Source organism: Pipistrellus hanaki (assembly GCF_964339955.1).
Source record: "Pipistrellus hanaki genome assembly, chromosome: X".
NCBI classification, from domain to species: Eukaryota; Metazoa; Chordata; class Mammalia; order Chiroptera; family Vespertilionidae; genus Pipistrellus; species Pipistrellus hanaki.
The window spans coordinates 67408819-67433995 of NC_140524.1; the positions used below are offsets into that span (position 1 = coordinate 67408819).

General features: G+C 39.4%; 1 protein-coding gene across 4 annotated transcripts in view; it reads left to right on the top strand.

Annotated features, from left to right (window-relative positions):
- Positions 1–25177, top strand: part of AR (androgen receptor) — a 332554-nt gene that overhangs the window by 181947 nt on the left and 125430 nt on the right. For all 4 annotated transcript variants that reach the window (XR_014793689.1, XR_014793690.1, XR_014793691.1 and 1 more), the window contains exon 2: positions 21543–21694. Coding sequence is in view for 1 of the 4 variants with exons in the window: in XM_084869493.1 (XP_084725619.1) it covers positions 21543–21694 (152 nt within the window). In the remaining 3 variants the exon portion in view is untranslated. The remainder of the gene's footprint in view (positions 1–21542; positions 21695–25177) is intronic.

Genomic DNA, 25177 nt, shown 5'->3' on the forward strand with positions numbered 1-25177 from the left:
CCTTTAACCTTATTTTAAAGCTTTGTTTCTGTTATATTGGTTGCTTTCAATTCATTTAATACTTTTCCTAAGATTTCTCTTGTTCTTTGTCTCTGTGTATTAGGTGGATGTTCTATGACCCCTTAATTTGTTATGATGGTTTTATGATGTCAGAGCCATATTAGGCTAAGTGGGACAAATTCCAAGATCACATTTTGTGTGGTTTGTATGCATCCTTGTGTTGTAGTTGATTTTTTTTAAAATATATATATTATTTTTAATGTTATTTTTTATCTTAGAGAGAGAGGAAGGAAGAGGGAGAGAGAGTAGGAAATATGATTGATTAGCTGCCTCCTACTGGGGATCAAGCCTGCAACATGGGCATGTGCCCTGACCAGGAATCAAAATAGCATCATCCTGGTGCATGGGATAATGATAAATCAAATGAGCCACATTGGCTTGGCTTTTCATTGATTTTTAAGGACAGTGGAAGAGAGGGAGGGACAGAAGTGGGGAGAGGGAGGGAGGGGTGGGGGGGATAGAGAGAGATGAGAAAGACAAATTGATTGGTGTCTACCTTCATGCACCCAGACGGGGACTGGGATAAAACCTGCACCCCAAGTATGTGCCCTTGACTGGAAATCGAACCTGCCACTCCTTGGTGAATGGACTGATGCACTAACCAATGATATACACAAGCCAGGGCTGTAGTTGAATCTTGAATGCTGTTGGCATTTTCATGGGTGGAGTTAACTCTTCACGCTGGCTGACTAAAAGAATAAAGCTCGACCTTTATTGAGTAATTGTGCAGGGTCTTCCCTTGAGGTGGTGTTGTTCCCAATGAGGTCTGGTGAATGCCAGCATCTCCCTTTGGGGTGCCACTTATGTGGCTAGTTGGTCGAGCTCTGATGTGATCTGAATCCCATCACTTGTTGTGTTGTTTGTGGGCCCACCAGGGCAGGATTCAGGTAAAGGTCAATGTCAGTTGTGTGTAACTGACCTTGGGCTGCCTGTCTGGTAGGGGTGAGTTGGTCCCCTATTTAGAGGCCATGTAGTCAAGCACTCAATGAGTGGAAAGTAGCCCCTATTCCAGAGCCATCCACTCAGCCTCTGTCAGAGTCTTCAAGGGTATTGCAACAGGAGGAACACACCTCAGGTTCATGTTGGGTGCAGCCAAACATCCCTCTGCAGAAAACTCAGCAGGGAAGAGCTACTGGACCTCCTAAAGAGTATCTTATTGAGAGTGATGCCAGCCAAGCCTTCAGGAGTGGAGTGAACTCTTCTTCCAGGTTCCAGACAATAGAGTCTGAAGGAGACACAGTTAAAATGTCTCAACTTTAAGTAGCACTTCTTCCTCCACTGCAGCTGAGCTCAGAAGAATGGGGCCAGCAGGACTTGGGAGGGCATATCCAAACAATCTCCTTTTGGGGTTATGCTAGCAAGCTTGTTGAATGTGGGTGGGCACCTCCTATCCTTTCTGCACAAAAGCCTCTGAGGGAGACATACAATGAAGATCCCAGCTCCAATCAGCTCTCAGACCTCTTATGAGACTGAGCCCAGCAGATTAGGTTACATAGCTTTCATATATGCAAGTCAAACGAATCTCTCAATGTAGGAACAGCATGGGCTGAGTCACAGGGGAGATTTGTGGCCTTCCCTGTGATGCAGCCATACAACCTAATACCCAGCCATCTGGTTCCTGGACAAAAGCTTCGGTGGGACATGCTTTATGAAAATCCCAGCTCTGCACCGCACTCTGATCCCCTGCAGGAGTGAACGCAACATAGCAAGGCCACAGGTATCAGATGAGCAGGTGAAGTGATTCAATAGGTGTTGGGAGCATTCACTCAAGATGGAGAAGAATGGTCTCTTTTCCAAAGCTACAGAGTTCAATCACTGAGTTTTCACCAAGAGCATTTCTAGACAATTATGCCTCAAAAATTACTGGCGGGTGCTAGAAAACTCTTTATCTCTTTATTTATGAATAACTTTGCTGGATAGACTATCCTTGGTTGGAGATGTTTTTTTTTCTTGGGCCCCCCACCCCCCCACTCAGCACTTTCAATATATTTTGTTAATTCCTCCTGGCCTGCTAAGGGGAATAAATCAACCAAAGGACTTGTATGCATGCATATAAGCCTAACCAATGGACATAGACTCCACGGGGGTGAGGGCATGAGTGGGGAATGGGGGCAATTGAGGGATATGAACACATAAGTAATATCTTAATCAATAAAGAAAAAAATTATTAAAAACTGTTATTTTTAAACAACTTGTACATAAGTTGTTTTTCTCTTCTGCTTTTAATATTCTCTCATTGTTTTTAATTTTTACATTTTAATTATCAGGTGTGTTGATGTGTACTTTTTGGCTCCTTATTACTTAGACCTATCTATTCTTATATCTGAATGCCTGTGTCTTGTTTTTTTTTTGTTTTTGGTTTTTTTTGGGGGGGGTGCATTCCCCAGGTTAGGGAAGTTTTCAGCCATTATTTATCCCAAAATGATTTTTGCACCTTTATTTCTCTCTTTCTGAGATCCTTTTGATTCAAATGGTAGTCTTTTTAATGCTGTCCAATTAGTCCCTTAACCTAGCTCACTATGTTTTCATTCTTTTTTATTTTGTATGCTCTGGTTGAGTGATTTCCACTGCTTTGTCTTAGAGTTGACTACTAATTTTTTTTTCCTACATTATCGAGTTCCCTGTTGAACCCCTAAATTTCATTTATTGTACCTTCAGCTTTGTCACTTCTAATTTGTACTTTCTTATATTTTCATTTTTTTGTTGAGTTATCACTGTGTTAATCTATTCAAATTGATCAGCAGCTTTATGATCATTTATTTGAACTCTTTATCAGGTAAATTACTTTTCTGCTATTTTGTTCTTTCATTTTAACATATTCCTCAATTTATTAAGTTTGCATGACTGTATTGCTTTATATACAGTGAATTAAACAACCTGCTCTCCCAGTCTTTATATAATGGCCTCATCTAAGAGATAAACCTTGTCACTTAACCTTGCCTCAACTATTTGTAGTTTATCAAATATCTGTGCTTGTCTAAGTTGCCTACTATAATTTTATAGCTCCCAATAGTTGAGTATGTGCCAATACCTGTCAGTGTCCTAAAGGGAATGATCTCAATTAGCACCTAAGTTTAAATATATCAGTCCTTTGGAACCACAAGCATAAGCTCTGCTGGCCACCAGAGCCAGGTGATCGGTAGGTGTCTCTTGAGCAACTAGAGTTTCCAGACAAATATATACCTCTTTTCTTACTGTTACTGGCAATCTGGAAAAAGGCAGAAAACCAATATGGCATCCACAGCCTACATTCCTTGAGAACAGCTCCATAGGTCTATGAATGTATGCCAAATATGAAGTGTTCCCCTCATACTGAAGCTCCAGAACATGTAAATAGGCCTTCTTTAAGAAGGCCCATGAATGTGCCTCAGTTTGCATTCTGTGCAATGCCCTGTGGGTTGTATTCTTTATGGAACTGTCTTTATTATTTCCAAAGTCCTGTGGGATGCAGGAATGCAAGCCCAAACCTCCCCAGCTACCAAAGCCTAATGATTAAAGGCTGTCCCCTCAGCATTAGCTTAAAAAAATCCACAAAGCACCAAAACAAAATGGACACCATGCATAAACACCATTGCAACAGACACTGGCTCTCTGAAAGAATTAAAGTCAACTCCAAATGAGTGTTTAATTAGAAGCTCACACCACTGCAGTCAAGATGACTTAAAAGCATGCCTCTTTTATAGAAAGACTGTACTCCTGGGTATATCACCAATTTTTCAAAAAATTATCTTTATTTTTTAAAATTTATTTTTTGATTAAGGTATTACATATGTGTCCTTATCCCTTCAGTACCACCCAACCCTCCACACTCATGCCTTCACACCCCTGCTGTCTGTGTCCGTTAGGCATACAAGTCATTTGGTTGATCTCTCTCCCTTACCACCACTCTCTCTTACCTTCCCTCTGAGGTTTCACAGTCTGATGCTTCTGTATCTTAGCTCTGTTTTTGTTCATTATTTTATGTTGCTCATTATATTCCATAAAAAAGTGATGTCATGTGATATTTATGTTTCTCTGACTGGCTTATTTCACTTAGCATAATACTTTCCAGTCCCATCCATGCTGTTGCAAATGGTAAGAATTTCTTCTCTTTTACCGCAGCATAGTATTCCATTGTGTAGATGTACCATAGTTTTCTAATCCAGTCATCTACTGATGGGCACTTAGGGTGTTTCCAAATCTTAGTTATGGTGAATTGTGCTGCTGTGAACATAGGTGTGCATATAACTTTTCTGATTGGTGGTTCTAGATTCTTGGGATATACTCCTAGAAGTGGGATCACAGGGTCAAATGGGAGTTCCATTTTCAGTTTTTTTGAGGAAACACCATACTATTTTCCACAGTGGCTACACCAGTTTGCATTCCCACCAGCAGTGCACAAGGATTCCTTTTTCTCTGCATCATAACCAACACTTGTAGTTTGTTGATTTGTTGATGATAGCCATTGTGACTGGTGTGAGATGATGTCACAATGTCGTTTTGATTTGCATCTCTCAGATGATTATTGACTTTGAGCATGTTTCATATGTCTCCTGACCTTCCTTCTGTCTTCTTTGGAAAAGTATCTATTTATGTCATTTGCCCATTTTTAAAAATATATATTTTATTGATTTTTTACAGAGAGGAAGGGAGAGGGAGAGAGAGTTAGAAACCTCGATGAGAGAGAAACATCGACCAGCTGCCTCTTACACACCCCCTACCAGGGATGTGCCCGCAACCAATGTACATGCCCTTGACAGGAATCAAACCTGGGACCTTTCAGTCCGCAGACCGACGCTCTACCACAGGGTCTTTTTTATTTCAGATGAAATTTTGGAAAGTTAGTTCTAGGTCTATGAAATATGCCATTGGTATTTTAATGGACATGGCATTGAATTTAAAGATTGCTTAGGGTAGTATGGACATTTTGATGATGTTGATTCTATGAATCCATGAACATGGCATATTCTTCCATTTGTTGATGTCTTCCTCTATCTCTTTTTTCAGAGTCTTGTAGTTTTTTTGCTTATAGTTTTTTTGTTTGTTTGTTTGTTTTTTACCTCCTTAGTTAAGTTTATTCCTAGGTATCTTAATTATGTTTGTGTGATGATAAATGTTATTGCTTTTCTAGTCTCTCTTTCTGTCAGTTAACTATTGTTGTAAAGAAATGCCATAGATTTCTTGGCAATGATTTTTTCAATACTGCTACATTGTCAAACTCATTTATTAAGTCTAATAAATTTTAATGGAGTCTTAAGGTTTTCTATGTACAGTAACATGTCATCTGCAAATAAGGACAGTATTACTTCTTTTACAATTTGAATGCCTTTTATTTCTTCTTCTTTTCTGATACAAATGGCTAGTACTTCCAGTACTATGTCTAACAGGAGTGGTGAGAGTGGGCATCCCTGTCTTTTTTCCTGTTCTTAGGTGAAATGCTTTTATTTTTGTCCATTGAGTATGATGTTGGTTGTGGGTTTGTCATACATGGATTTTTTATGTTGAGGTATGATTCTTTCATTCCCACCTGGCTGAGAGTTTTTACCAATAAAGCGTGTTAGAATTTGTCAAAAGTTTTTTCTATTTATATGACTATGTGATTTTTATCTCTCAATTTTTTTATGTGATGTATTGCATCGGTTGATTTGTAGATATTATACCATCCTTGCATCCCCAGGATAAATCTTACTTGGTAATGGTGTATGATCTTTCTGATGTACTGCTGGATCCAATTTGCTAGAATTTTGTTGAGGATTTTTGCATCTATTTTCATAAGGGATATTGGCCTATAATTCTCTTTCATTGTGTTGTCTTTATCTGGTTTTTGTATTAGAGTAATGTTGGCTTCATAAATTCAGCTTTGAAGTGTTCCTTCTTGAAGTTTTTGGAATAGTCTGAGGAGGTTAGGTTTTAGTTCTTCCTTAAATGTTTGGTATAACTCCCCTGTGAAGCCATCTGTCCCCAGGCTTTTGTTTTCTGGGAGCTTTTTGATGACTGTTTAAATTTCTTCCATAGTTAGCCTATTGAGATTTTTAGAATCTTTCTGATTGAGTTTGTAAGGTTGGATTTTTTTAGGAATACGTCTGTTTCCTTCAGGTTGTCTAGTTTGTTGGAGTAGAGTTGTTCATAGTATTTTTTTTAACAATGCTTTGTATTTCTGTGGGCTCTGTTGTTATTTTGCCTCTCTCATTTCTTATTTTGTTTATTTTTGTCCTGTCCCTTTGCTTCTTGGCGAGCCTTGCTAGAGGTTCATCAATTTTGTTTATCCTTTCAAAGAACCAGCTCAGTTTTATGATCTTTAGTATTGTGTGTGTTTTTTTCTCTATGTGATTTATTTCTGCTTTGATTTTTATTATATCCTTCCTTCTGCTCAATCTGGGCTTTTCTTCTTTCTCTCTTTCTAATTCTTTGAGTTGTAGAGTTAGATGATTTACAACCATTTTTCTTTATTTCTTTTCTTTTCTTTTCCTTTTTCTTTTCTTTTTTCTTCTTTTCTTTTCTTTTCTTTTCTTTTCTTTTCTTTTCTTTTCTTTTCTTTTCTTTTCTTTTCTTTTCTTTTCTTTTCTTTTCTTTTCTTTTCTTTTCTTTTCTTTTCTTAAGGTAAGCCTGTAGAGCTATAAACTTCCCTCTCAGGACTGCTTTCATTCTGTCCTATAGATTTTGGATTGTTGTGTTTTTATTGTCATTAGTTTCCAGGATGTTCTTTTTTTTAAAAAAAATATATTTTATTGACTTTTTACAGAGAGGAAGGGAGAGATATAGAGAGCTAGAAACGTCGATGAGAGAGAAACATTGACCAGCTGCCTCTTGCATACCCCCTACTGGGGATGTGCCCACAACCCAGGTACATGCCCTTGACCGGAATTGAGCCTGGGACCTTTCAGTCCGAAGACCGACGCTCTACTACTGAGCCAAACCGGTTTAAGCTTCCAGGATGTTCTTAATTTTTGTTTTGATCTCATTGGTGAACCTCTAGCCAGGCTCACCAAGAAGCAAAAACCAATCATTATTTAATAGCGTGCTATAGAGCTTCAAAATGAGTTTTTTAGATTGTTTTCATTGTAGTTTATTTATAATATTTTGCCATTGTGGTCTGAGAAGATGCTTGGTATAATTTCAATCTTTTTGAATTTGGGGAGATTTTGCTTGTGACTCAATATGTGGCCTACTTTTGAAAATGTCCCATATTCACTTGAGAAGAAAGTATAGTCCATGGCTTTGGGATGAAATGTTCTGAAGATGTCAATTATGTCCATCTGATCTAGTGAGTCCTTTAGTATTGCTGTTTTGTTGCTGATTTTTTTTGTCTAGAGGATTTATTAGTGATGTCAGTAGTGTATTAAATTCACCTACTATGATTGTGTTGTTGTTGATATCTTTTAATATCTTTCAGGAGATTTTTAAAAAATGTATTTGGGTGCTCCTGCACTGGGTACATACATGTTAACCAGGGTTATATCCTCTTGTTGTATTGATCACTTTAGTATTATTAAGTGGCCTTCCTTATCTCTTGTTATGGCCTTCACTTTGAGGTACATTTTGTCAGATATAAGTATTGCCACCCCAGCTTTTTTTTTTTTTTTAGTTCCATTGGCCTGAAAGATATTTTTCCATCCCTTTACCTTCTGTCTGTGTGAGTTCCTTGTTTTGAGGTGAGTCTCTTGTAGACAGCATATATATGGGTCATGCTTTTTTTTTAATCGATTTTGCTACTTGATGTCTTTTGATTGGCACATTTACTTCGTTTACATTTAAAGTTATTATTGAAAAGTACTTGTTTGTCGCCAATTTTACTTTTTGATCCTGCGTTCTTTCTTACCATATATATTTTTTTTAATTGATTTTTTTTTTTTACAGAGAGGAAAGGACGGGGATAGAGAGTTAGAAACATTGATGAGAGAGAAACGTCAATCAGCTGCCTCTTGTACAACCCCACCAGGGATGCACCCTCAACTATCGTACATGCCCTTGACCAGAATCGAACCCAGGACCTCTCAGTTTGCAGGAGGACTCTCTATCCACTGAGCCAAATTAGCCAGAGCCCTTCTTCCCTTTTTATTTCTTCTTTTAACAACATTCCCCTTAGCATTTATTTCATCTCTTGCTTGGTAGTGATAAACTCACTTAGCCTTTCTTTTGTCTGCGAAGCTCCTGATTTTCCCTTCAATTTAGATTGACAGTCTTGCTGGATGGAATATTCTTTGATTCAGTCCTTAGCTTTGCAACACTTTGTATACCTCTTTCCATTTCCTTCTGGCTTGATATTTTTCAGTTGAGAAATCATTTGATAATCTGATGGGGGATCCTTTGTAGATAACTCACTGTCTCTCTCTCTTGCAGCCTTTAAGATTTTATTTTTGTCATTAACATTTGTCCTTGTAATTATTATGCATCTTAGAGTGGGTCTTTTGGAATTTGTCTTGCTTGGGACTCTCTGTACTTCTGTAACTTTTTTCTTCCCCAAATCTGGGAAGTTTTCTGTCATTATTTCTTCAAATAGATTTTCTAATCCTTGCTGCTCTTCTTGTCCTCCAGGCAGCCCTATTATACGTGTGTTATTTTGTTTTGCATTGTCCCAAAGCTAACTTTGGCTCTCCTCCTGCTTTTTAATATTTTTTTTCTCCAGTTGCTGTTAAGATTGAGCTTGTATCTGTACTTTATCTTTTTACTCATTAATTTGGTCCTCTGCATCTTATAGTCTACTGTTGAAACCTTCCATGGTGTTTTTTATTGTAGCTATATCATTTTTCATTTCTTCCTGATTTTTGCATAATGCTTTTGATTTTCTCATCCATCTAGTGTATGAACTGTATGACCATTACTCTGAATTCTTTTTCTGTCATGTTGCATGCTTCCGTTTCACTTATTTTCTTTCTTGGAGATTCCTCCTTTTTTTTCCTCTGGGGATTGTTTCATTGTCTCCCCATTCTATCACCAGAATGTTCTAATGTCAAGTTTCAGGGGTCTGGGACATGTTCAGTGGAAGTTTTGCACCCCCCAAGTGTCACTGAAAAGCTCTGACCCCAAGACGTGAGGCTGCTGTGGGTTGGTGGGAGCCAAACTTGCCCTGGGTCAAACTCCCTGGGTTTGCACCCCCAGGCTCAAATTCAGCACTGAATCCCGGCATGGGAGCAGGATCTGGTGGCGAAAAACAATCATCTCAAGGTTGCACACCTATTGTCAAATTCAGCACAGCTTCCCTGGCTGGGTGTGGAGCCTAGTTGTGGAAAACAAATTCCGTCAGTTCACACATCCATGCTCAAATTCAGCACTATCTCCGTGTCCTGTGTGGGCATGGGTTCTGCTCACAGGAAACAATCTCCCAAAGGATGCACATCTAGGCTCAAATTCAGCACAGTTTCCCTGCCTGGGCAAGGAGCCTGGTTGTGGGAAACAAATTTCCCGTGTTAGACACCAAGGCCCAAAGTCAGGTAGAGCTGTTGCTGCTGTGTGTGTGTAGAAAGCCTTATTGTGGGTCTGGGGTCAGGTAGTTCCTATGCCACTGCCACAAGAGGATTTGCTTTGTGACTCACAGAAATCTGCAGCCAGGTTGCCTGGTGATTTGGTGTCCCTGGGTCCTCAGCAGTGGTCACAGGTCTTTTACCAGAGTTGCTGAGACCAGACAGAGTTGCTGAGACCAGACAGTTCTGTTCTTCAAGATGGTGTGGTGTCTGTCGCTATTTCCATTTTTGTGCTGTGTTGCTTCCTACCTTTTTTATTTCTTCTTTTCATAGCATTCCCTTTATCATTGCTGGCATTTCTGGCTTTGTAGTGATAAACTCCCTTAGTGTTTTTTTTTGTTTGTTTTTTTTTTGTTTTGTTTCGTTTTGTCTTAAAAGCTCCTGATTTCCCCTTCAATTTTGATTGATAGTCGTGCTGGATAGAGTATTCTTGGATTCACTCCTTTGCTTTGCAACACTTTGTATCCCTTCTTCCCTTCCCTTCTAGCTTGATGTTTTTCTGTTGAGAAATCATTTGATAATCTGGTGGGGGATCCTTTGTAGGTAACTTTCTGTCTCTCTCTTGCAGCCTTCAGGATTTTCTCTTTGTAGTTAACATTTGCCAATGTAATTATGACGTGTCTTGGTGTGGGTCTTTTGGAATTTGTCTTGCTTGGGACTCTCTGTACTTGTGTAACTTTTTTCTTCCCTATATCTGGGAAGTTTTCTGTCATTATTTCTTCAAATAGATTTTCTAATCCTTGCTGCTCTTCTTGTCCTTCTGGAAACCCTATTATATTATACTACGTTTTGTGTTGTCCCAAATCTCCCTAAAGCTCTCCTCCTACTTTTTTTTATTGTTCATCAGATTTTTTTTTAATTAATTTCCTTGGTTTTTAGATTCACTTGTTGATAGTTAGTGTATTTGTTGTTCATAGTTTTTATCTTTATTTACTTTCTCTTCCAAAAGAAACCCCTTCAGCAATTCATATAATTCTGGTTTGGTGGTGATGAACTCCTTTAGCTTTTTTTTATTGGTGAAGCTCTTTATCTGGCCTTTGATTCTGAGTGATAGCTTTGCTGGGTAGATTATTTTTGGCTGTAGGTTCTTACTATTCATCACCTTGAATATTTCTTGCCATTCCCGTCTGGCCTGCATGGTTTCTGTTGAGAAGTCAGCTGACAATCGTATAGGTGCTCCTTTATAGGTAACTACCTGCTTAGCTCTTGCTGCTTTTAATATTCTCTCTTTGTCTTTAGCTCTTGGAATTTTAATTATGATTTGTCTTGGTGTGGTCTTCTTTGGATTCCTTTTGTTTGGAGTTCCGTGCTCTTCCTGGGCTTGTAAGTCTAATTCTTTCACCAGGTGGGGGAAGTTTTCTGTCACTATTTCTTTCAGTATGTTTTCGATATCTTGCTCTTTCTCATCTTCTGGGACCCCCATATTTCTGACGTTGGTTCACTTGAAGTTGTCCCAGAGGTTTCTTACATTATCTTCAACTTTCTGGATTCTCTTGCCTTCTTGCTTCTGCGGAGGAGTGTCTTCTGACTCTTTATGTTCCAAATCTTTGACTTGATTCTTGCTATCTTCCATTCTGTTTTTAGGACTCTGTATAATATATATTTTTTAATTTCAGACAATGTTTTCTTTACTTCTTGTTGATCCCTTATTATTTCTTGTTGATTCCTTATTATTTCTAGTTGATCCCTTTTCATATCCTCATAGGACTTATTGATCTTTTCTAGGAAATTCTTGAAAAATCTTATAAGCGTGGTTTTGAATTTTATATCCAGTCACTTTTTGTCCTCCATTTCTTTTGTTTGTGATCTATTTCCTTGTCTCGGCATTTTCACAGCTTCCCTGAGTTGGTAGTCTTAAAAGTCTCTGTGTTCTGTTTGGATGAGGCGATGTTTCAGGGTGGAGCCTACAGCCTTGGCTTCCATCAGCCATGCCCTATGTGGCTCCTGAGTCTCAGTGTTTCTCAGGGTCCTTCGGTACTTGCTTCAAACACCTCTGAGAGAAAGGTGCCCTCGATTTTCACCTGCTACCAAACAGTCTAGTCTCTCCCTCAATGAGCCCAGAACTGGGGTTCAGTTCAGTTGGAAGTGGGATTGGAAATGGGATTCGGAGCAGTCTGGAGCTTTTGTCTCCTTCCCGCCAGGTCAATCTCGCGGCACAGCCAACCGTCCCTTCTCTGCGCGCAATGTGCGAGCCTCTGGGGTCTCTGCCTTTCACTGCTCCCCCAGGTTTCTGCCTTACATACAGCCCAGTCTCCCTCTGTATTAGCCTGGGTCCTTGTGGTCTGGCCTAGAACTGGAGTTCAGAGCAGTTGGAACTGGGGCTCAGCACAGTCCGGAGCTTTTGTCTCCTTCCCACTAGGGCAATCTAGCAGCAGAGTCAACAGTCCATCCTCTGCAAGCAATGTGCGCACCCCCGGGGTCTCTGCCTTTTGCCACTTCCCTGCTATTCTGCCTCATAACCCAGGCCTCCTCTGTATGAGCCTGGGTCCCCAGGGTCTGGCCTAGAACTGGGGTTCAGTGCTGTCGGGTCTGGGGTTCATCACAGTCCGGAGCTTTTATCTCCTTCCTGCTAGGGAACACCAGCCAGGCACTTAGCCTCCCCCTCCTCTCCGGCTCTGTCCTCTCCACATGCTCAGCATGTCTCCATACCTTAGGCTTTTACAGCTCCTCTGATTTTTCCTTCTGGTTTTCTCTTTCCTTCTTTTTGTAGAATTTCCAGTCAGTCAACTTTCCTGTAGCTCTGGGTAATGTTCATTTTATATTTTAGTTGTATTTTATTGAAATTGTTTTGTGCGGCTACAGTTAGGTGTTTACCTGTGCAGCCATCTTGGATCCTCCCTCCTCCTACTTTTTACTCCATTTGCTGTTCAGGTTGAGCTTCTTTCTGTACTTTTTCTTCTAACTCGCTAATTTGGTTCTCTGCTGGAAGCTTTCTATTCTACTGTTGAAACCCTCCATCGTGTTTTTGATTGTAGCTATATCACTTTTGACTTCTTCCTGATTCTTGCATAGGTTGTTTTTGTTTGTTTGTTTGTTTGTTTTTTCATCTATCTGATCTATGAATTGTATGACCATTACTCTGAATTCTTTTTCTGTCATGTTGCATGCTTCAATTTCAATAATTTCCTTTCTTGGTGACTCCTCATTTTCTTCCCTCTGGGGATTGTGTCATGTCTCCATTCTGACTATCACCAGAAGGTTCAAACATTGAGTTGCCTTGGCCTAGGCGATGTACAGTGGGACCTTTGCATCACCTGGGTGTTACTGAAGAGCTCTGACACCAAGACGTGTGGTTGCTGTGGGTTTGTGGCAATTAGGCTCACCCAAGGTCTGTGTTACCAGTGCTCAGTGTGGCCCTGAATGCGCACCTGGAATCAGGAACCCTGGCTGCACTGAACTGAAATTGACACCCCACTGCAGTGTGCCAAAAATCAGTGTCCCCTAACTCATGCCAGAATTCAGAGTTCCATTGTGCCTGCACCAAGAATCAAGTATGAGAGTCTATGTTGCTTTGTGAGGTCTCACACTGAGACTAAGGGTCCCTGTGTGCACATGCACCAAGAATTGTAGTCACTGGCTCTTAGTGTGTATGCACTGGGAGTCAGGGATCCCAGGAGCATGTGATAAGAAAAAGAGTCAAATCACTGGTGCTTAATGATGCTTCTCACCCTAAGAATCAGGATACAGGTCAGCTTGGGGGACTAGATTGCACAGTAGCACTGTATCAGCAGGAGTTCCACTCCTGCACAGTGGAAAACAGCCTTCCATGTGTGTGCCCAGAATCAAAGTCAGTTGGCACTGCCACCCTTCATAGGGGTGGGGTTTGGTTGCCTAATTTTGTTTCATGGAACAGATTCCCAGTCTGTGCACCCCCAGGGTCAAATTCCTGTAGGGGCTCTCTGCGACCTGTGCAAGGGGTGGATCTAGCAGTTGCTATGATGCTACTGTGAGCCTGAGGTGAGAGGGATGGGCTTTGTGACTTAGAGAAATCTATGGCCAGGATGCATGGATTCTTGGTGTCTGTCGGTCTGCAGCTGTGTTCTCAGGTCTCTGTTCCCAGTGGTCCTGCTTTGCATCTGAGATTGGGTGATGCTGAGGCCAGGATCCTAGTCTTAAGCAGCTCTGTTTCTCAAGATGGTGTGGTCTCTGTGCCCACACTGGCTGCCATGGAGTGTCTGTGGTGGGAGTGGGACTCTGCTGTCTAAGACTGCTCAGTTTGGCAGCCCCTTGGAAGACCTGCAGGATGTTGTTGTCCCTAGCTCGCTCAAACACACACATACACGCACCACATGTCCACACACTCCTCTATTGCTCCCTCACTCTATCCCTTCCTACCTTCCTGCTAGTCGCCATCTTCCTTCTCTCTCAAAAATTATTTTTATTATTGAAAGTATTACAGATATTCCCCTTCCCTCTCATTAGCCTCCCTTCTCCTCATCTCCCCCTGCCTCCTGCCACCCAGGCCTTCACCACACTATTGTCTGTGTCCATCTTGTTGTTCCCTGGTGCTGGTAGCTGTTTAAGAACTCTTTCTCCATTGATTACAGTTCTGTGGAACCAATGAGCATAAACTCTACTGGCCACCAAACCAGAAGGCCTTGAAGAATTCATAAAATGATGATACCATACAAGATTATGAACTTCTCTCTGGGTGATGCCAATTATTACAGTCCAATCAAACCAGGACTAAAATCTTTCCTTGCCTCCAGGCAATGAATAGACATCCCCTAGGCTATAGCAACAAAAATTTGAGCACCAGACATATCTAAAAGCTCCCTTCCAGGAGATACTGGTGCTTTGGGGGCACAGCAATGGGAGAGCATGAAGATGGCACCCACAAATCTCAACCCTCAAAAAGGGCTCCAGCAGATTCCTAAATCTGCATGTTATATTAGGTGTCTGCTCTCCGTCTGCTGGTTTAATGCAAGCTGGTGAGTCTCCTTTATTTTAAGTCTGGGCTTAATTGGCTACCTCTGAGCTGGGCCGTGGGGTGGATAAGTGCAAATATGCAAGCCCTTTAAGAGTGGTTTCTCAGAATGCTATTGTCTTGTGGGTCTCAGGACACAATCTCCTTTGGTTTTTCAAAATTATATATTTTGAGGGCTTATCTCTCAATGTATATCTTAAGGTTGGAATGCCTCATATGGCATTTATTACTCAGGGCAAAACTTTAAGTTGGGAGTTCTTTCTCAGCTATGGGACACTATATGAAGGTGGGTTTTATGATGAGATTGTTTCCCAGACTCTCCCACCCACTTCAATGTGATCTTCTTCTCATTTGACAAACATGTAATTGTCACTCAGACAACCTTTATTTTTTTAAAATATATATTTTATTTATTTATTTTTTACAGAGAGAAGGGAAAGGGATAGGGAGTTAGAAACATTGATGAGAGAGAAACATCGATCAGCTGCCTCCCTCACAACCCCCACTGGGGATGTGTCTGAAACCAAGGTACGTGCCCTTGAGTGAAATCGAACCTGGGACCCTTCAGTCCTCAGGCCAATGCTCTATCCACTGAGCCAAACCAGTCAGGGCTAGTTTTTATTTTTTAAGATGAAACTGTTTTCATATGTAGCTGTACACTCAGTGGGTCTGTGAGAGGAAGTGAGTTCTGGATCATCCTGTATCACCATCTTAAACCATAAGGACACTAAGGATAAATCTTTAGAGACAGACAGTAAATTTTTGTTGATAGGGCCTGAGAGAAGGAGGGACCAGAAAGTGACTGATAAAGAGCATAGGGTTTCTTTTTGGGGTAATGAAAATGGTTTAAATTTATTTTGCTGCTGAGACTGGTTTGGCTCAGTGGCTAGAACATCAGCCTGTGGACTGAAAGGTCCCAAGTTCAATTCTGGTCAAGGGCTTGTATCTTGGTTGCAGGCACATCCCCAGCAGGGAGTGTGCAAGAAGCAGCTGATCTATGTTTCTCTCTCATCGATGTTTCTAACTATCCCTCTCTCTTCCTCTCTGTAAAAATCAATAAAATATATTGAAACAAAATGAAATAAAAAATAAAATTATTTTGCTATACTAAATATAAATATGCCAAAATAGGGTGAATTTTATTTGTGAATCATATATCAATAAACCTCTTAAAATAGCCTAATTAAATTAAAACTAGACCATAACATAAACATTATCTGATCTTGGTAGTTTAGAATAGTGGGAAACTATGGAATAAGGGGGAAATATTGCCAAGTATGAATTCTGGGTTTGCCAGGTACTAACTGTATAAATTCAGACAATTCATTTACCTTCTAAGTCTCAATTTGTATATCTTCAAAGTAGGAGTAAGGAAACCTACCTCAGAGATGTTTCTCTTCCGCCCTCCCCCAGAGGTTGTTTCTTAAAATATAGGGGTATGTTTTTTTTTGTTTTTTTTTTTACCAGCTCTCATTTCTGCCATTTTCTCATGAGATTATTATAACAGTGGCCATTTATTAAACACAGTGCCAGAAATGTTGCAGGCTGTCTTACCTTTAAAATCTCATTGAATCCTCTTAGCAGTCTTATGAGTTCTGTATTTCTTTACCCATTTTACACATAAAGAAATTGAAGCCAAAGGACTTGTTTAAGGTGACAGAGATTGACATGAAAACCAGATCTTCTATCTATGTATCTTTTCACTTAAACAAAATGCATCATTAAACAGAATTACAGAGCTATGAAATAAAATCAGGTAATACTTTTAAAAGAGAACATACATGACTGTTCTCTTGGACAAACAATAATCAAATTTCAAATCTCAGGCTAGCATCAGGAAAATAAGCTACCAGTATTATGTCATTAGTTTGCCAATTTTTCCTTTGAAATATTCCTTGTAGCCACAAAAATGTAGGCACAAATGATCTATGAGTGGAGAATAACTTTGAACTCTCTTGTTTTTATCTTTAAAAATCATGTAGAGATGTTATTAAATTCCACAATATGATTAACAGAAATATTTGAAATTAGTAAGCATCAGGAAAAAATATGATGCTCTATAAAGGTGTTTGGTTGTTTCTTAAATCCCTTCTTGTTTGAAAAGTACAGAGGTATGTGTGAAAAATATATGCTTTTACATATCTGGTCTTTTTTCCTCTATCTCTCTCCACTTGTATTTACCTTCCCTTAAGAGCCAAAAATGATTGCCTTTTTATTTTAAATATATTATCTATTGCCCTTTTCATGGCAATACAAAAGATGAAGTCAACCTAGATTTACAATGTGGCTACATGTGACAGGGAAAGAGAAGGACTTAATGCACATTATTTGGTGTAATTATCAGAAAAGCCCTCAAATGAGTAATGTATCTCCAGTCTCCAGATAAAGCAAATAGAGCACCAAGAGCTCTAATTACTAAGACTAAGGCTCAGTGTTGGAGGCAGGATTTCAACCTAGGTTTGGCCAGTTCCAAAGCCCTGTTGTATTGACATTCTTTACCCAAACAGAGAAACCTCTGCATTTTACCCTGCTTTAATAATATTTGGGGGCCTTGCTTAAGTTAGTCAGACCTTTTAAAGTATCCCCAAGTAAGGGATAGTGAGAGAGACAGAGATAGAGATAGAGATAGAGATAGAGAGAGAGAGAGAGAGAGAGAGAGAGAGAGAGGGAGGGAGAGAGGTTGAGCAATCAAGATTATATCTTAGTGCTGAGGGTTTCTTGGCTAATTTTCTCATGGTTGAACTGGCATAATACACTTTTATTTAACTAACTGTGAAACTTCTGGAGATTAGGAAGTGGTTCTGGTTTTGAAAATTTTAATTCTATGCTCCAGTGTTTTTGCTTCAGACTCATAAAGCTGGATGCCCTGCATCTGGATAACAAGTGAGAGAGTAACCTAGGAGAGGCAGGAAGAAAAAATAAGTCTCAAGTAAATTCTGTACTTGCTCTCCAAGCAAACCTCTGTGTACTTGCAGTTAAGATGCTAGATAGGAGAATATTAGAAATTTCCAAAGCTCTCTTTTTTAATTTTCATTTTATTATGTGCTATTATAGCCATACAAAAGAATATATGTAACATATGTTATACAGCACAATACCATAATAAAATGAACACTCGTGAACCCTAATTAAAGAACATCAATCTTGTTTCTCTTTCTTTTTTAAATTTTTGTTCACTGCTCTAACCCCAAGACATAGTTTGATACATGTTATATAGTAGCTTCATAAATATGTTTAAATCAACTTGATTTCTTCATATATATATATATATATATATATATATATATATATATATATCATTATATCCATACATCCAGCCTGCCTTTAGAGGAATCAACTATCCTATATTAAAGTTTATTATTCCCTTGCATTTTTATGATTTTTTCACACATATGTTGTTTACTTTTGCTTTTTTTGAACTTATGTAATAGAATCATATAGTATGTATGCTTTTATGAATTATTTCTTTTATGCAACATTAATTTGTGAGGTTCACCTACGTGTAACTATATTCTTCGCCTTGTCATTGCTGAGCTATACTAGTATTTTATTGAATGAGTGTGCTATAATGTACTTAACCTCTCTCCTGTCAGTGGATGTTTCTGCTTTTATAAATAAGGCTGCTCTAATCATTTCCAAAAATACCTCCTGGTACAAATATGCATGAGTTTCTCTAACAGGGGTGGGGAATGTCTGGCCTGCGGGCCATATAAGGCCCATGAAATCATATGGTCTGGCTCTGCCAAGGCATTAAGGGTGAGTAAATTAAATGTTTGACCAAATATATCAGGCTGATTTTTAAGTTGGTAATTTTGTATGGCCTGTGAATGATGTTATAAATATCTAAATGGCCTTTGACAGAAAAAAAAAGAAAAAGGTTTCCTATTCCTGCTTTAGGATATAAACCTGGGAGAGGAACTGTACTTGGGATTTTTATTTCCAATGCCCAAAGGTCAGCCCATGAGTCATAACTGCAATGTTCCATCTGTGCACACTAGACCAGGGTCAGTGGGAGTGCTGTCTAAACTATTTTGACAGAGAGAGGAAGGGGGAGTTAGGCATAAATTGATCTGGTGAGATCAGGAGCTATCACAGATCTCTGGTCAAAGTGGGTTGTAGTTAGGAAAACTTGAGCTTTAAAATTGTCTATTATTTCAGCTCCTCTTTCTCCCCCTTTATCATTATTTTTTTGCAGGATGCATTTCATTAAACACATATCTGAAAATGTTGATGACTTTCTTAAGTCTTTAACCATTGATTACAAATTAGATTTATTAGATTATTTTAAACAATTTGAACTGTATTTTTTAAAAATATATTTCATTGATTTCAGAGAGGAAGGGAGAAGGAGAGAGAGATAGAACCATCAATGGTGAGAGAGAATCACTGATCCGCTGCCTCCTGCATGCCCCACATTGGGGATCGAGTCCGCCACCCGGTCATGTGCCCTGACCAGGAATCAAACCATGTCCTCCTGGTTTATAGGTCAACACTCAACCACTGAGTCACACCAGGCAGGCTTGAACTATATTTTAAATTTTAGTATTTGAAAGACTCTTTCCAAAAATTCCTCTTATTTACTTTATGTAGATTTCCATTTTGTTTATCTAATATTTATTTTGCTTTCTTAAAATATATTTTTTGCAATTTTATACTATTAATTGATAATGATGTCACTATCATCATCATCCTATTTACCCACATATACTTTTATGCCTTTCAAAAAACATTCTTGTCTTTGAGGTGATTTCTCATCTGTAGAAATCTATACTCTGTTTTATTATATCATCTGCTATGTTATTTTTTATTCCTTGCTTCTTATCTTTATTTTCTACAAGACAGTAAGTTGTTTAGAGGCAAAGATAATATATTGATCAATGCTATATCTCTAGTACCTAGCCCTGTACCTAGTCCATATGGCTATGAGTTAAATTGATTTAATCTGTCTAATTTCAACCTCCAGTCTCATAACATGGTTAGTTATTGGTTACAAATCCACAAGTTCACCTAATTTTTTTGAGCATAAGTTTCCTGACCTACAATACCGGGAAGATACAGAGTTGGTGAGAAGATTAAATGGAATTATTATATTATATTAAATGGCCTAACACATAGAGCACTTAAATTCATGGTCTTCTGATTTTATTTGAATTGTATGTATTAGCTACAGAAGTCAAAAAAGTGGGAAGAAGGTAAAGACACATCCAAAAAGAAGAAGGAGAGAAAGAGGAAGAGGAGCAGAAGGAGGAGAAGGAGGAAAAAGAGGAGAAAAAAACTTATGCTTTTTCCCCTTGTTTTATGAATGAGGATGGGGAACACAATTTTTACTGAAAAAGATGACATTTTTAGCCAAAGGAATAACATTCTTAGCATTAAGGCTCATTTTTATATGGAAGTGAAACTTTCCCTGTGGATTTTGTCACCTTGTTTGTCTTGGTTTGGTGGACAGATTCCTGTGGACTTTCCAGTTAATATAAGAAAGGGAAGGCTTATAAGGAGGAAAGACAGGCCACCATAGTCAGTTCCTGGATTTGCATATCCTCAGAACTTTTGGAGTGCTTTTTGTTGTACTTGGGACTTGAATAAAGGCTAATATTTGTGTCTTAGAGATAAAATGCTTGTCAAGTATAGCCCAAGTGAAAACTTCCTTTGTTCTTGCCTTTCCAGGGCTGCTCATTGGTAGGTTGAAGAGAGGAAATCCTTTAATGATTTTAAAATATATATATATATATATTATGATGACTGTACTGAGCATGATTAGCAAAGAACCATGGTTTAAAAGTGAAGATGAATAGATAGAAAACAACAGGATAATGGAAACTGTGTTGAATTTGAAGTCAGCTAGTCCAGGCTTTGGTGTCAAATATTCTGGGATTCTCCTCTCTGAGTCTGAATTTCTTCATCGGATATAAGGAGAAAAAACTCTCATATAGTTGTTTTGTGTTGTTGAAATCACCCCACGTGGCAAAGAGACTGCCATTAGGACTTACCTTCCTTCCTTAGTAAGAAAGAAGTGCTTCTGAAAAATAATAGCTGCATTCCTGTAGATGAGAATATGGGAAATTGTCTGCCTAAGGCAGATTAACCCAAGAGGTCACTTAATTTTTTTCAATATGTAGGAGAGGGGAAAAAATGAATTTCAGGTAGTAGGAGCCATGTTAAGTTTGTTTAAATTTGAATTAATTACTATGGGAGACTAAGAATTACCCATTCCATTAAGTTTCAGGACTGGATTTCTGGACCACTTCTTTACATTCAGAGATGGGTATTCTTGGCAGTTACACTAGGTGACCACTGAAGCTCCATCCTAACCCAAGGAACCCATGAGTGTTGTAATGATCAAGTGTTGAGATGGTAGCCTAAAAGATTTTGAGAATCACTATCCATCATTTCTCAACAATAGCTTCATGAATAGGGATCCTGCTACTTTACTTGGAAGAATGGGTTTGTGGGCATATCCATGTGATATATAGAGACTCGTAAGAAAACTGAGGGAGTGGGGAAGAGATCCAAAGAAGACTTCTATGATAAAACTACCTATGGTCCCTCACTGTGTATTCATTTCAAGAGCATTTTATCCTTTTGCTTAATTTATATTATCATTCACAACAGTAGCTCAGTAGTATGGGTGATATTATTTTTATTTGCAGATGAGAATGGAGCTGAGAGACTAGGACAAAAACATCAGACTTCTTTGATGTTTAATCTGGTTTAGCCATAGGTCTACCCTTAGATAAGGTAAGGTCATAGGATTGGCTTCATACCATTTATTTGCTCTGAAATTATTGTCTGACCATCATAAGTTAGATACCTTAACCTCAGATTTCTGCCTTCATCCTTCCCTCATATAGATATAGCCCATAAAGTTGCTAATCCAAGAGAACTGGTCTAATTCCTTAATAGGATCCATAAAGGCTCTGTCCATGTGACAGGAAACCCTGCAAACATTATCTCTAGAAGTATTCCCAGAAAAAGTAAGCTCCACAGTGACTGTATTAAGCAATGAATGATAATAATGTACACATGTAGTTCACTCTTCAAGATCTCAGACTTCTACCCTCATATTTCTGCTAACTACTGACATGTATTTCATTATTTCTCTTGTGTCTTTCCAGTTTGGAGACTGCCAGGGAACATGTTCTGCCCATCGACTATTACTTTCCACCCCAGAAGACCTGCTTGATCTGTGGGGATGAAGCTTCTGGTTGTCATTATGGAGCTCTCACTTGTGGAAGCTGTAAAGTCTTCTTTAAAAGAGCTGCTGAAGGTAAAAGGTCTTGCACACCCACTTCTATTTTTCTTTCTCCTTTATCTTCTAGAGAGAGGCACTAATTTTCTAGGGCCCAGGATTTTATCATCTCAGGGATAATGTCACTGGCAGGGTCCTCAAAATTTAAGAAGCAAGTTTTCTTATTTGGCCTGCTGGCTTCAACAGTGTTGGTCGTACAGGCAATGTAGGCAATTAAGGTGGTCCCAGCTGGTGCTTGGAGCTTGGCGAGTCCTAGAAATAAAAGAAAAAATAATGATTTGAAAATATTTCATTTCCTCCCTGTTTGTGTTCCACTCTGCTGCCTAGTGAGGGAAAATTTGTCCTTATTAGAGAAGTTAGAAGTAGAGATACTCTGAGTCCCCAGCCTTTACTTTGTTATGAATACAAGATTGTTCCTTAGTAAAGTCTCCCTGGCTTCAGGCCCAGAAAGAAAGTGTTCTCACTGTTAAGCAGACCATCAGTCTATGCACCTGCTCCCTCCTGCTGCTGCCTTCTTGATGCCCCTTTGCATTAATAGTTTCCAGGTAGAGAAGGAACCAAAGTGATGAAATACTTTTATTCTCCTCTCCAGAGACCAGCTCTCGGGTTGTCCATTGGTGCAGAGTCCCAAGCTAAGTCGCGTTTTATATTTGGCTATATGGACTAAAGACCTGGATCATCAATCTTATTTATCTTAGAACAATTAATGTTTGCTCAGCCCCCAGAGGTGCTCAGCCTTCATCCTATAGAGAGAACTTCCATTTCCAGGCCCTTTATATATGCTAGTGCCTCCTTCCTTCTCAGTCAACTTGGGCCTCAGCCATTTATTCACTTTACTCCCCCATCCTTCTAATGGCTTCCATCTCAAAGAAATAGTGATGAACAGCCTGTAAACAGAGACACTCTTCTCAGGGAACAGACTCAGTTGCTAAACACCAGTATCTTCTCCTTCCCCCACTTTCTGTCAGGAAGTACTTTCTTCTGAGACTTTTTTCCCCTGTCACTTGGCCTAAAAATGTTGAGTTCCATGTCAGAACCCAAACAGACAGTCTTTCCATATGTAAAGGCTACAAACCCTGTAGATAGTTTTGAAAGTAGAGCTATGTAAAGCCATGCCTTTCACCGGGAAATTGATGACACCTACCAGAGGCACCAGAGAGTTCTTGACATCTAGGAAGAGGTAGCAAATGTGTGTCCTTTAACTGGCCTCCCCACTGATAGCTAGTTGGAATGATGATTGCATTTCTATCATTTTGGCCAGGTGGCAGGGATACCTATTAAATGGACCACTGATATTATTTTTTTGCAGTCCCTAAAGCAACAAGGAGATAGGTAGCATTTAGCATTACTGAAAATATGCTGCATATTTCACCCATACTCCTAAGTGGCCCAGTGCTACTGCTTATGCTGGGATAATATAAGGTCTAGGGCCCCAGTGACTAGGCCTCTATATTCTGGAAAGAGACACAGAAATCAGTGCCTTCCTTTCTTAAGAGTACTTACAGAAGGAAGACCTTGGTTTGGTGTAAAAAGGAAGTGAGAAGCAGCTTCAAATGCTTCAGATGACTCTCCCTACCCCAGTGAGTGCCTGCCTCTTCTTCATACCCTGATATCCATTACATCCTGCCTATAGAGCAAAGAATGAAGTTGAGTATCTGTCTATAGCTTGTGTGTCAGTAAGCCAGCCACCACAGTAATAGCAGTCATATCAGATGGCAAAAAGTTCAAGTAAGCAAGCAAACAAGCAAAGTCAATAGATATATTAGATTGTAATTGATGCTGCCTCTGGGTTTTACAAATCTGGGTCATGATATTGTTGTTGTGGAAAACAGGGGAAATAAACATACTGTGAAAGGGAAGATTTTTCTGTCATAAGATATTCCACACGGAGCTTTCAGCAGAAGTTAAGACTGAAGGAGGAAGATAGGCAAAAGGGGACCTGGCAAGGCTGCCTGGGACAAACTCTACTATGACAGAGATTTGATGTATTTGAGAATAAGGAAGAGAAAGGGAAAGGGCAATCATTCAACTTACAGAACACTTGGAAATCCAACAAAGTGACAAATGTTCCAGACCCTAGAATCACTTAAATTAGGGAAATCTGGTTATATTTTATTTGAGAAAATGAGCCATTATGAGTTCATGGGGCCAAAATACTCTTGACTGTTTGAAATATAAAAAATAATCAATGGATTCCTTGCAAAACTATGAAGCCTCCTGTTTACTTTAGATGTGGACCCCAGGTTCCAGCTCTGAGCCCTTTGAGGGACAAGATAAGGTGGTTTTAAAAATATACACAAAACAAAGAAAAAATTATTGGTGTTTTCAATCTCCTCCCATCTGTAAAGTTTGGTGGCTGGAGTTTACTGTCATCATTATCTCTATTTGAAGGCAGGGGGGGGGCTGTCTTATTACCCTCAGAGAACATTTATTGGTTTGTTTGTTTTTTTCTCTTTTATTACAATGCATCTTTATTGTCCAGATGTCCTCAGGTGATTCTGAATCTGCCTTGTTCCAACATTGAATTCTACCTGTACTGGAAAGAGTGGAAGCACAAATCTTTCTCTTCTTCACTTTTTTGTCATTGTCAGTTAACTCAGACTAGGTATACATGGTGCTGATTAACACTTTTTTCATGGTTTCAGAAATCACTGGACTGGGCACAGGTACAAGACTTAAAAGTCTGGCACGTCAGAAGTCCATTTCTAGATTTGGTAGTTCATAAAGCATGAGGGTTTAATGTTATCATTGGTGCAAGGCTTCACCCAGAGTCAATTGTAATATAGCCAGATTTTCCTCTTGAGGCAAAAAAGAGGAGAGTGTGTTACATTTTCTCATTGTTAGTAATACTGGGAGTTTGGGGTGAGGGTGAGTCTAGTCAGGGAAGGATCTGAACATTTTGAGGTAAAAGATAATGGTACTAGGCCTTGGGATAAAATCACTAAAATCTGATTGATGGAAACTTATCAAAAGAGTGAAAGTATTTGTGTGTATGTGTGCATGCATGTGTATGTGCATGTGTGTATGGGTACATACACACAGGCACTTGAGGGGATAGTTTGTGAATTAGAAGCAGTCATGAGGAGAATCAGCTAACTGGTAGAGTTGGAGGGATAAGCAAGGAGGTGAAAAGGGAAAGCATATTGGATACTATCTAAAAAGACAGGCAGCCGAAACCGGTTTGGCTTAATGGATAGAGCGTCGGCCTGCGGACTGAAAGGTCCTGGGTTCGATTCCGGTCAAGGGCATATACCTTGGTTGCGGGCACATCCCCAGTGGGGGGTGTGCAAGAAGCAGCTGATCGATGATTCTCTCTCATCAATGTTTCTAACTCTCTGTCCCTCTCACTTCCTCTCTGTAAAAAATTAATAAAAGCCGAGACCGGTTTGGCTCAATGGATAGAGCGTCGGCTTGGGGACTGAAGGGTCCCGGGTTCGATTCTGGTCAAGGGCATGTACCTTGGTTGCGGGCATATCCCCAGTAGGGGGTGTGCAAGAGGCA